Source organism: Protopterus annectens, chromosome 8.part0 (assembly GCF_019279795.1).
Source record: "Protopterus annectens isolate FY-2018-M chromosome 8.part0, PAN1.0, whole genome shotgun sequence".
Taxonomy (NCBI): domain Eukaryota; kingdom Metazoa; phylum Chordata; order Ceratodontiformes; family Protopteridae; genus Protopterus; species Protopterus annectens.
In genome coordinates, this window is record NC_056741.1 from 594,662,994 (window position 1) to 594,676,367 (window position 13,374).

Consider the following 13,374-nt stretch of genomic DNA (forward strand, 5'->3'; position numbering starts at 1 on the left):
ATGCAGAGGACAGGAAGAAATGGAAACAGGTGATCCGCTGTGACGACCCCTAACGGGAACAGCCGAAAGAGGATGATGACTTTTATATTATCAGATTTATTTCTATTTACAATAAAATCTATCTGATCTACTAGAGATGGAAGAAATATTTTTTGCCTGTCTGCATATATGGATAAACATTTAATAATCAGTGCTTAGAAAAGAAATTAGCCTATATGAAGAGCATTTTGTGGGATCCTTATTAGATTTTACTAAGGGAGATATAAAGGTATATTTCCAGGAAGGTGTAGTAGTAGCATTGTTTTGAGAAATAATAAACATGAAGTAGATTTAAAGCAGTTTTGGGCAAGATTTTGTATATTTCGGGAGTAATACCATCGTTACCAGGTGCTATATTTTGTTTTAGTTTACTAACTTGATCCTGATCTATTATGGCAGATTGTTCTTCTGATAATCTATTTAAGTGTATTTAGAGATGAAAGCTTTGATCAACTCTTTAGAATCTATGATCCTAGGTTTCTGGTTAATATTGAGAAAATCTCTAAATTCTATTATAATATTCTGTAGATAAGAGACCATTTTCTTTTAGGAGAGAAAATCATTAATATGATTCATTTTAAGTCTTCTGGTTTTGTTGGCCAACATATTGATTGGTAGGAAAGTTTATAAATTTAAATTTCTCTAAACTAATCACAGTTTTATGACTTAGAATCTCAAAGTATCATTTAATGAGATTATTTTTCTTTTTCATTTTTATCTTTATCTCTAATATTAAGTTTTAAGTTATCTAATTTGAATTGTATGTCTTGCAATTCTTCATCCAATAGCTTTGTTTATTATACCAAGTAATGATTTGCCACATTAAGTAAGGCTTTAAAGCATCCCGTATATACATTTCAGAAATGTCATTTGTAGCTTTTAAAGTAATAAAGTTTTGAGTTTTTGATGAAAGGAATTCTTTATAATCTTAATTTTGTAATGTATGCAGGGAATATTTAAATCTGAATATTATGAGTTGTGTTAATTAATAACTCAAATATTTATAGTATGACCTGATAAGGGACTGGAGATGACCCTTGTTTAGATAGCTTATATTTCTAAAGAACTGACTAATAGCCTGTTTTGCAATGAGTGAAAATAACTGGAACAAACTCTCCAAAATGAAAAAACAACACAGGCTCCAATCTGGCTAGAATAACTCCAAAAAAGTTTAATGTGAAGCGCTTTTCGTCTTCCACCTTTGGAAGACTTCATCAGACAAAAGAAAAAAAAACGTCAGTTTTAAAAGGAAAAAGGCGCCAAAGCAAAGCACAGTAACTGGATTCAGCCACCATTCAATTAACTAATTAAATACCAAGTTAAATAATTACAAGTGTTCTGCATCAAAAACCTTTTTCTTGTGTTAAAAAAGCTCATGTCAGCAAAATAAAATCATTCATTTAAAACTTCTGTTTAAAACTTTCATTTAAAAAAAAAATGCAAAACTGTCCTCTAACAAAGTACAGAAATACTGAATGAAAAGCATAAATGTAGGAAAATGTAGTTTTAAATATATGCTTGGAGAGTAAAAGAAGAAAAGAATGTAATAAGTATAAAATGAGTACAAATATAACAGACTACTGCTCACAACACCAAGAGGTGACAGTGTCTGAAGCAAAAATGTCAAAAACTATGGACAGGGTGTCAAATACCTAAAAGTACAAATACATACAGTATTGTAAGACCTTAGAGATCTGTGTTCTAAAAATGTTGAAAAATTTAAACACAAATTTTTAGTACAATACTACAAAAATGTGCAAAGGAACTCGACGAAAAACACGAATAAACTACAATAGTTGCTACCTTTTGCTAACATTAAATGAAATACTGTGCGTGTCACCTCAATAGACTTCTCAACTTCAAAATACAAGTCAAACATGTGACCTCATTTAAATCAGGGGGAGTGTAGGAATTCAGCCTAAGTTGCCAAACAAGTTCACGTTTCTCTAACAGTAACTGATGTGGTCCCACCTTTTTCATCAACCACTACCTGATCTATCACTTTAAACAAAAAAGCTTGGGTAAGATTCATGTTGCAGTGTCTCGCTAGGGCATTGGTACTACTCTTCTTCCTTATATGATATGTGTGTTCATAAATCCTCTTAATTTCCTGTCAGTTTTGCCGATATAAAAAGCTAGACATGACTGACAGGAAGCCAGGTAAACCACTGATTTAGAACTACAACTGTACCGGCCTCTGGCTTTAAATATGTGTTGATTCACTGTGAAACTAGACCCTGTAGAAATGAATTTACAATAATTACATACCTCACATTTGTATGTGCCCTCTGTTCTAGTGGGTTTCATAATCGTACTTTCCATGATACTTTTTAGATTTCTACCTTTTCTAAAAATAATAACTGGTTCGTCACCTAATTTCTCTACTAAATCCTTCTCAAAGGCCAATAAGTGCCAATTTCTTCTAAGGATGTTGCTAATGAACTTCGCTTCCAAAGTAAAAGGGGTAATAAAACTCTTCTTTTAACAAACAAAGTCTGTACCTGTTGAGACCACGACTACTGGTGGTGAACTTGTACTGAGCACCACCACACTCAATTCTTCTTCCACATCCAAAACGAAATCTCCTTTTACGGTAAGGATGGGATTAAAAATACCTGATAGTCTCCTACTACAAACCTCTCTTACCACCTCATCAACTAATGACTCTGGGTAACCACGACTGAAACATGTGCTTCAACAAGATACATTCATTGTCAAATGACGTGTCTTCAGATGTCATTCGAGCTGCTCTTACTAACTGTCCCTTTAGGACAGATTTCTTCTGATGGAATGGGTGACAACTGGAAAAGTGCATCAACGTGTTGGAATACGTAGGCTTCCTGAAAGTTTTAGCCAAATAGCATTTTCATACAGTGTCCCTTACCAATTTCACATCTAAATAACGGATAGTGTCCCTAAATAACTGATAGTGTCCTCTTTGTATGTGTGTGTGAATCTTAAGAAAGAAGTAATGTTGTTTAATGCCTCCACAAAGCTACATGCTTCATCTGCACTCCCTTGAATCATGATGAAAATATCATCCAAAAACCTACTGTAAAGCTTTACTTTCTTATGGATGTCTTTACTAAATATGTGTTCGTGTTCCCACTGTGCTAGAAATAAATTAGCAAAACTTGCCCCACATGGGGAACCCATCGCTACCCTTACTAATTGCTTGTAGATGTTGTCATTGAAACTGACGTAGCTGTTCAAAATCACATCCAGTAATTCTTGAATCAAACATATTTCATCACTCTCTGCTCCATAAGAAATAAGTTTTAGTGATATACTCTAACCTTATGTCGTGTGGTATGGAGAAATAAAGGTCCACCACATCTATTGTTAAGAAAAAAATGTTGTCAAGAAATGTACATTTTTCTAAATTTTTCAAAAAAGCCCAAGAGTCTTTGCATATCTGTTCCTCCCTCACTACATATTTCTTTAATAAGTCATCCACAAACTTAGAGCATGCATATGTAATAGAAGACCTTGCATTCACCAAAGCCCTCATAGGAGGATTTTCAATGTTTTTATGTAGTTTAGGTAAACCAACCAAATTGGGTATTCTTGGCTTCAAAATCACAAGGTAATTATAAACGTCAACACTGATCAACCCTTCTATCAACAAATCCCTAAGGAAGTTTCTTTTATAAGCAATATTCATTTCATGAATGCTGGACCTCATGTAGATCTTACTATCTAGCACGTCAAACATTCTGCTGTCATAGTCATCATTGTCCATGATCACCAAACCTCCACCTTTGTCCGGTTTCAAAAACCGGACCGGTAAGGCTGTAACCAATCTCAAAGCTTCAGCTTCATCCTCAGTTATGTTCTTAACATTTTTTCTAGCACTCATATGTAGAGACCTCAAATCGGACTCACACATGTGCTCGAACAAAGACAGAATGGGGTAGACAGGTGGGTTGTACGTACTAGCCACTCTTAAAGGGTCATTGATGTAATCCATACCTCCAAAAATTACAGACAAGTAAAATTTTTGAATATATAATTTCAAATCAATCAAAACCCCTGGTAAGTCAAAATGTTCCTTGGGTATGAAAGTCAAACCCTTACTGAAAAGTTCACACAACTCCTGGCAAATGGTGTAACTTGAGAAATTGTACACCTTGAAATCACCACTACCATTCAACAAAATGACAGGTGCATTAGTTATCTGTTGTACTTGTGATTCTCCTTCGTGCCCCTCTTGTTGCATCTCTGTGGTTGGTTCTGGCCCCTGTTGGAAAAAGAATCATTCATTTCGTTACTGCTGTAGTGGCTGTTGCCAACCACGTTGGTAACATGATGCTTTGTCAGCAACGTTGTCACTCCAGCTGCCCTCAAACAGATCTAGATCGCTGACTCCTGGTCCTACCCTCACGGGTACCTCAGAATCGTTCCCATTGACCGTGTTCACAACATTTGTACGTTGTGCAAGGGCATGACGAAATACATACCCTTACCTAGAAAGGGTGGTGGTTTTGGGTATGCAACCCCATTCTTATAGTCACTGATGTCCCTTCTCAGTTTCACTTCCCTGTTCTTGATTAATTGTTGGTCAGAAGAAAACACCCTTTTATATTCAAGGTTTTTGATGCATAACACTTAATTATTTAACTTGGTATTTAATTGGTTAATTGAATGGTGGCTGAATCCAATTACTGTGCTTTGCTGCCTTTTTCCTTTTAAAACTGTGTATGAAGTTTTTTTTCTTTTGTCTGATGAAGTCTTCCAAAGGTGGAAGACTAAAAGCGCTTCACATTAAACGTTTTTGGAGTTATTCTAGCCAGATCAGAGCCTGTGTTGTTTTTTCGTTTTTTTTATTTTACAATGAGTATTATGTCTACAAGAGTAAAAAGTAAAAAAATAATGAACTTGGATGAGCAAAATTGTTAATGTCGTTCAGAAGATATAATTCAGTAAAATCTTTTAACAGTTTAGCTGACGCTGAAATCCTCCTTTTGCCCTTGGTATTAGTGTCTTTATCGTTTAATATACAGTTAAAGTCCCCTATTACAATGTTGCCTTTAGAAAAATTGAAAATCAGGATTAAATGCTGTTTTAATATATTCAACCCAATTCCAGGTAACCAATAAATATTTATAAATATAAATAATTTTACTACTTTACTCTATAAAGGCTGTGTTCAAGCCGAGGCGCTAAGAGACATTGTTTTACTGCTATAAGATTAATCTGCTGTGAGAATAAAAAAATGTGCTGGAGGTTTTGGTTCCTGGTCTTCAGTGGTATTTTTATCCATTTTTGGAAAGTGGTTTAAACAAATACTTTTTTGTTCAACTCAGTTGTGAGAGCAAAACATTCCTTTATCTTTACAGACTTTTATAATCTTAGGGAGATGTACTGTATTGCTCCATAGAAATACCTTTTAAAAGAAACATTTAAGATTGTTTATGTGAATTGAAAGCAAGTTGGCCATTAATATTTTTTGTGGAAAAAACATGAGGAAGTTCATCAGATACTAAACAAATAGTAGAAAAACACAATTCAAATAATGTCTGTTATGCACAGTTTTTTTAATATACAAAGACAAAGTGAACGTCAATATACTTTGTAACAATGAAAATATAAAAATGTAGAATTGAATTTACCCATACCCTTTCTGGAGTTAAAAACTCCTAATCTAAGCAGCATTTACTACCGAAATTCACCACCTGTCTAATAGCAACAGCTATTCAGCAACTGCCAACAAGAACTTTGAATATATTTTTATAACCACAATTAAAATACTTACTCAACTTTATAACAGACTAACCTTCCATAAAGCTCATTCATGTAAGTGTCTTACTTTGTTTCCATCATATATTTAAAGAATTATCAGTGAAATTATATATTTAATAACTTTGCATTGAAATCAAGAAGTTAAAAGTTCAATAAAAATTATATCAATAGCATGTCATTAGATAAATCAGCCTTTTTCAATCAAGGAGAAAGTATCAAATAATATTAATAAATGCAAGAAACTATAAAACCTAGGCTCAAAAGTTCAAATTTGACTTTTTATACTATACACAGTTGATATTTCAACAAATATAAGCTTTATATATCTAAACCATAACATGAATTAACCCACTCAATAAATCAAATGAAAAACATTGCATTTTAGTGGGATGTTAGTAAAAACAAGAATGAAAAGGAAGACTAAATTAATTTCAAATTTGTATCAGAATAATTGAATTACAAATGTGTGTGTGTCTGTGTGTGTGAGAGAGAGAGAGCGAGACAGAGAGAGAGAGAGTGTGAGTGTGTGTGTATAAAGGGGATGGGGATAATACACAAATATTACCATCATTTTTCTTTCCTTCCTTTCTTTAGAGGAAACACACTCAGGTCCATATTTGAATTAAAAGAAATAAAATGTTTGAGCAAATTTGAAATCTTCATAAAATAAGATACAAAATCACTGCAGGTCATAGACTTGTTAGCAAAAAAAATCGAGGCCCTAAAGATCCTGTTACCATCTATTTTTTCAATGCATGTAACAGGTTTTGCATATCAAAATAAATGTACAAATGTTGTTCTCAATACTGTACATAGTGAGTATGATTGCAGCTGTTAACATTACATAAACCTATGTAATGTACTGCTTAGGTGAACTACTGATGTATGCCAAGCCTAGAATTCTAAAAGCAATACATTTAATTGTTACCATATAATTCCTTGCCAAACTGTTCAGTTTATGAACATTAATGAACTTTCTAAATTCACACTGCAATGAACACTCAGCAGAAATGTATCAAATTTCTGCATGTAGCTAAAGAAATTAAATGGTATAAACTGACATGAATTACTAACACAGAATCCTGAAAAGGGAAAACCTAGACCTGTATTATTTTTTTGCAAATCCTTCTTAAGTGGAGGAATAAACGATAATGAACAAAGCTATATAAGATGCAGACATATGAAAAAGATTAGATCGGTGTTGCAGTATGACAGTACTCTATACACTACATTGCATAAGAAAGTACATTTAGTATAGTACAGGCATACTGATATTGTACTGCATTCACATTTTATTCATTTAATTAGCTAAGTTAACACCGATAGTTCAAAAATCATACCTTTTGGAATCCTACAATTAAAATATATATTTTAAACAATTTATTTCAATAGGCAAACCAAGCCATGCGTTTATAGGCTTCCCAAGTATATAGTCCATGAAGTGTCATATTTCCTCTTTTTTAATGTAAATTTTCTGCTTCCTCAAGTAAAACAAGTATTTAAATATATACTTAAAAAAAGTGATTTTGTATAGAAGCTCGTCCCATCCTTTTTTGAAGTTTTGAATCCCTTCGGAGCCTCCGATGGCACTTGAACATTCTTTCCTGCTAGAATGACATCAGAGCAGAGTTTAAAGTTCACAGGAAGTCAATGCGCATGCAGATGCTCTCTAAACAAGACGTCCTGTATCCCCAATGGCTCGAGAAGACCTCACGAGCTCCGAGTGAAGAAAAAAGGAGATGCTGCAAGTTCAGCAGGAAACCATGAGTAGACTAAATTTTGGAAGTTGTAGAAGCTCGTGCAATCGAATAAAGCCTCCGAGAGAGTCAAAGGCCTCCAAACCGCAGAAACCGGGTTAACAATAACTGGCCATACATACAAGCAGGTTTTATACCAAATCCACACCAGTACACACAAACCAACCATTTGGATTCAAAATCAACCGCAATGAAAGAAAAAATAATCGGAAAGATAAACACTGCACCAACACTTTCCCGGTATAAAACATTTGTATTCCCTGGTGCAGAAAATTATATGTCCAATAAAACAGAAATATAAACTGCTCACCTGGGTATTAAGTCCATAAATGTAGCCCATACAAACAAAGAACAATATAATCATACCAGGTTTTCAATAAGCAATTCAAATGCTAAGTATAATAATGCTTCAAGTAGTTATTCATTTTTTTTTTTTTTTTTTTTTAGCTTTTTTTTCTGAAGTTTTCCATGAACCATTGTCAGCTAATCTTTTCAAACTTGCATTAGCCCATTCCATTTCCTCAATTTTGTCAAGAATTTTATTAGATCTGATAAATGAGACAGCAGCATCTAAGTCTTCAAATGTTTTTGGACCATCTTGCAGGAAGATTTTCAATCTATCCGGGAACAGCAAGTGTGTTTTTATTTGACATTTTGTAAGTTCCTTAATTAAAGGCAAAAAGAACTTCCTTTTAGCTATAACCATAGGAGAATATCAAAATGATAATAAAATGAATGTTATCTTTTATTCTGATGGGAGTCTTAGCCCAAACTGTTTTGAGAACCATTTCCTTGTTACGTGAAGAGAGAAATCTCACAATCACAGATTTTGTTAAATTGTTTTTACTGGTTTTAGATGATACTAAAGATCTGTGAGCTCTTTCAAAGACAAAAGATAGAGCTTCAGGAAGGTCAAGAACTTCATGTAGCCAAGAGGTCAAAACGTTTACTAGGTTACTAAGCCGAGAATTCTAATATTCTTTCTACGTGACCTGTTTTCTAAGTCATCTACATTTGCTTGAAGTAAAGAATTTTGTATTAGTAAAATTTCAATGTTTTCACCTTCTTGTAGTCTGTTGTCTCTATCATGAAGTGCTTGTTCAATTATAGAGATTTCTGTTTTTTGTTGAAGATCTTCATGTATAACTTCCATTTGCTTACAGCATTTCTCCTTAACATAATCTAAAGTCAATTTTGTCTATTTTCACTGACAAGTCCTGGATGTTAGATAACAGGGACTGTATTTCCTTTTTGAGGGAAGTTTCTTGATGGTTTACTTTATAGAAGCTCATTTTGAAATCCAGTGACAAGTGAAAAATTATCCAATATAATTCTGACAGGAAAATAAAAATTCATAAAAAAATTTATATACTGTCCTACAATAAGTTAAACAGTATATATTGATAAAGAAAAAACACCTCTTAAAATAGTTTTAATAAAAAAAAATCCTGTCGTACAAAAATTGGAGAGAGAGAGCTGAAAAGAACTGCTGCTATTCACAGCACATTTTAGCCAGTCCCCCAAGGTATCTTTAGTTGATGACAACTGCTAAAATTACCAATCCTAGCCCTTAGCAATAATTTCTGAGAGAAGTTTTTCATCACAAAGACCATTAAAATGGAAGGCATTGCCCAATGGAGTACTTATCTGACCAGCCTAGGAGAAGTACTTGCTTACTGATCATACTAAACCCATAAGGAAGAGCACTACAATGGCAAAGTTATGAATTTTGGGAACCCCAGCATCTGACTTTATACTTCTCTCCAGCTGTTATGAAGTTGGGGCATGTGGATAGTGTCCTTAAGCTTTGGAAACTGACCGACCTTGGCAGGAAACCCAAACAGCTTAGTCTCCTGCAAGTGATCTAATGATCTTGAAACATCTAGGTGTGTACTTGAAAGTAAACAAATTGCGAACAATGGCATAAAAGAATGTAGAAGGTGGATACTGAAATTTCCCTTTAAGGATTTTTGTGCGTCAGCTAAACAATGAATTAGCATGCTGCACAAGAAAATGAGCAGTAACCTAGCCAAACGTATTACCAAATGTATAGCTAGCTACTCAAGAAATAAGGGCATGCAGATACTGCCTGAGGTGATATACAGGATGCTACTAAATTTGCTCACAGTTCACCACACACAAACAGAAAACAGCACAATCAAGCCTTTTTTTTTTTTTACCTGTTCCAGACCCACGAGGTGCAGGTAAGGCGATACGAATACAACTGTTGGCAACCTCCATGAATATTTCTGGATTACGACAGGCAGCAGGACCTAACACACGAAGAATGTAATTTATCTCCCTTGAACCAAGACTGCCTGATACCACACCAGATGTTGTACTCCCTGCTCCACTGGTTGCTGCAGATCTCACAACCTAGACGATAAAGATCAGAACCTATTGACAAAATCTGCAATGCACCTTTTGCAAAATTATTTTAATTATTGAGACATACCCCCATACATCATTAAACAATAATGAAACCTTCGTAAATAACAATCACAATGGTAGAGCATACAATCAGTCAGCATGATGCACAGTGTAAAGAAAATATGGACAATCACCATCCTGAAAAAAAAACTGATTAGCTAGTACAGGCTTTACTATGAAGTGGTAATAAAGCCCCAATGGTTCTAGGGTGCTTCCCATAAGATACAAACTGAGTGAAACACAGGGAGCAAGGAGAAAATATAAGTATACAGGGGAAGAAGGGTAGGAGGGAATACTGCAACAATGATCAGCAGTACATGTACTATTATAATAATTTGTTACACAACTGTAAAATATCGACTGGAATCAGAGACTTTGTGAAAAATAAAGGATACCATGGCCATGAGAGCATGAAGTTCTGAAACTTTCTTAAATGAAGTGAAAGCCTGAAGGAGACAGTTTTCCAGGTGCAGAATTTGAGGTTTGCTGATGTCGGTTTAAAAGGAGGCAAGGTGATGCAATGTACATGGCTGCGAGTTTTATGTTTTTCTGGGTGGAAAGGTCACTGTCATTGTGTCAAATCAGCACAATTGGCAAAATTGGGTCACTCCTTACCTGTTTAAGTACCACATTACTGTTGTGTTGTCTATGAACCTTTGAAGGGTATCTAGTTTCCACAGATGTGAAAAGACCTGAAGAGTTTGAATGAGGGCCCTCATTTCCTACAAAAGGATGGTTCTTATAGGAGCATTGGCCGTCACTTGCCCTTTATGTGTCCAGGCCCCTCCATACCTTGTCAGAGGCATCTGTGCACACTTCCTGAACTGGTACTACAAAAGTAAAGGGAAGCATTTGGGCTTTTACTTGATCCTTCCACTATAAAAGTGTCGGCATCTGAGACAAGGCAAAAAAAAAAGAATCAGTGTGTCCAGATGGTGAGTGCATGGAGACAATTTTATTTTTGGGTACAAATGGATTTTGCTCATATGCAGTCTGGCTAAGGGGCCATTGGGATAGTTGATGCCATGAACCCCAAAGCCCTTAGGATCCATGATTGAACATTGGCTGAGGGAGGCAAGGTTGTTAAAGCAGTTTATTAGAGAGTGCATCTTCTCCCGAGGTAAAAAGGCCTGCATTCTTTGTGCATCTAGCCTGCAGCCCAAAAAAACTTGGTCCTGAGATGGATGCAGGGAGGATTTTTTGTAGTAGATCATGAAAACCAACTGAAATAGGATGAGGAGGGTGAACCGGAGATGTTGTAGAAGAATTTGTGGTGAGCTGCCTTGGATTAACAGGTCATCTAAGTATGGAAAATCTGAATTCACTGGGTTTGGCAGAAGCTGATCACAAGCATCTTGGACCCGTGGAAAGCACAACAGGCAAAGCAGTAAACTGATAGCAAGATGAGCAAATGCAAAACATGGGGAATCACCTGCAAGGGGTTCGAACTGGTATACGTAAGTAAGCATCCTTTAGATCTAGGGTTACTTAAAGTGAGGCAGAATGAAAGGTAGCAGAGTGTGCAGTGATGGCATTTTGAAAGTTTGTACTGGTATGGGTCGCCGCTGAACTTCTTTCCTTGGTACTAGGAAAAGATTGGAGTAAAATCCCTTTCCTTCAAATTCTTCTGGCATTGGTTTTACTGCGTCTTGTGCTGTAGTGTCTGTAAATGGTAAGGAAGAAATTAAGCTGTGTAGAGGTGGGGATGTGCCATACAGAGGGGGAATTCGTACCAAACGATAATTTTTTTTTTTTTTTTTTTAAAAGATAGCACCCATTTGTCCGTGGTAATCTTTTCCCATACAGAGAAACATTGGGGCATCGTTAAGAGGGGGAGTGTAGTGCTGGGAGCCAGGAGGAAAGAGGTTGTAGATTGTTAAAGATTTGCCCCCAAAGACATGCCTCCCATGAGGCATCCTTCTGTGGTTTATCAGGGAATCTGTTTATGGGAACATTCCTGTGCTGCTGACTAGGCCTAGGGTCCCATCTGACAAAAAGGCAAGTTTGGCTGATGCCTCTGGTACCCAAGAACAAAGGCAAACAGAAGTGGACAGCAGTCCTTTATGATTTTACCCTGCTTTTGAAGGATTTTGAAAACGCTGGTAGATTGGGGGACAAACAAGAAATCAATGTTTAAAGGGAAATCCAGTATTTTAACTTTCAAGCCCCAAGAATAGGCTGGCTACATAACCATGAATACCTGTCGATTACAAAACCTGAAGCTGCTGCTCTGTACGTGGTCTCTACACCATCATAACTACATTTAATGGTGTGTCTGGCCACTTGTGTAGCCAGATTAAGTAAGGGTTACATTTGTTGTTTAGAATTAGTATCCTACAAATCCCCCACTACCTTATTTAAAAAACTGAGAATGGATATAAATTTAGTCATCTGGATTTGGTAATCAGTAGCCGTGAATGTCAAAATAGAGGTGAGATGAACATTTTTACCCCACCTATTCATAGCCCTGCTATCCTTGTCTGTAGGTAGAGCATTAAGAAGACTCATCAAATGAGAGGGAAACTGCATAAGGATCCGCCACAAGATTTTTATACAAAAACTTAAGTACTTTATGAAATCTGTCTGGTCTGTTGGATCCTGAGGCTGGGAGGCAGGGACAACAGAAGTGGACTGAAAAGCATCCAAAAAAGTATCTCAGGTGATTTATAGCCAAGAACAGAAGGGTACAGGGGAAGGGGCTGGGGTGTCGAGTTTCAAATGATTGCACTACCTTTTCTGCACATCTGAAAATCTGCCTCTACTCCACTCAAAATATTCAAGATTTCCTTTCCAAATTAAGTTCCTTCTACTGGCGAATCAGGTGAAATGGAGTCTTTATAATTCAAAGAACATGGCCTGGAAATTGCATTTGAGAGGAATAGACAAAAGAATGCCCAGAATTAGAAGCCTCCTCATCTTCAGTAGAAGACAAATCTACAGCAATCTTTTGAATGGTGTGGTTGATGGGGTTTTGAGGATAAAGGAAGCGGCTTTACAACCAAAATGGCCTTAAACAAGCCTTGAGAGATCCAACAATTTCTTCCCCCTAGAAGAGAAAAAAGGAGGTTAAAGGGAAGCAACAGGTTTAGTTTTCCAGCAATTGTTTTAAGGTGCAACATCTACTTAAAGTAAATGTAGTGGCTCATTTCCATGACTTATTTCAATTAGTTTACTAAGGATCTTCTCCCTAGTCAAGATTTGAAGAGCACTCTCTGGGCCCTCTGATATGATTCATGCTTCACCGCAGTCTGTAGAATTTCAGTCATCAAAGCACCTGACACTGTTAAAGCTTCCAGTGGGGTCTTATATATATACACACACACATATATATATATACATATACATATATATATATATATATATATATATATACATCTATACACACACACACACATATATATATATA

The 13,374-nt window shown here is 35.7% G+C and overlaps 1 protein-coding gene across 1 annotated transcript in view; it reads right to left on the reverse strand.

Annotated features, from left to right (window-relative positions):
- The window catches only part of HUWE1 (HECT, UBA and WWE domain containing E3 ubiquitin protein ligase 1), a gene marked incomplete in the record, with an annotated part of 5,008,559 nt that overhangs the window by 2,274,222 nt on the left and 2,720,963 nt on the right, over positions 1 to 13,374 (reverse strand). Inside the window, 1 exon segment of the mRNA XM_044079288.1 lies at positions 9,719 to 9,914. Coding sequence (XP_043935223.1) covers positions 9,719 to 9,914 — 196 coding nt within the window.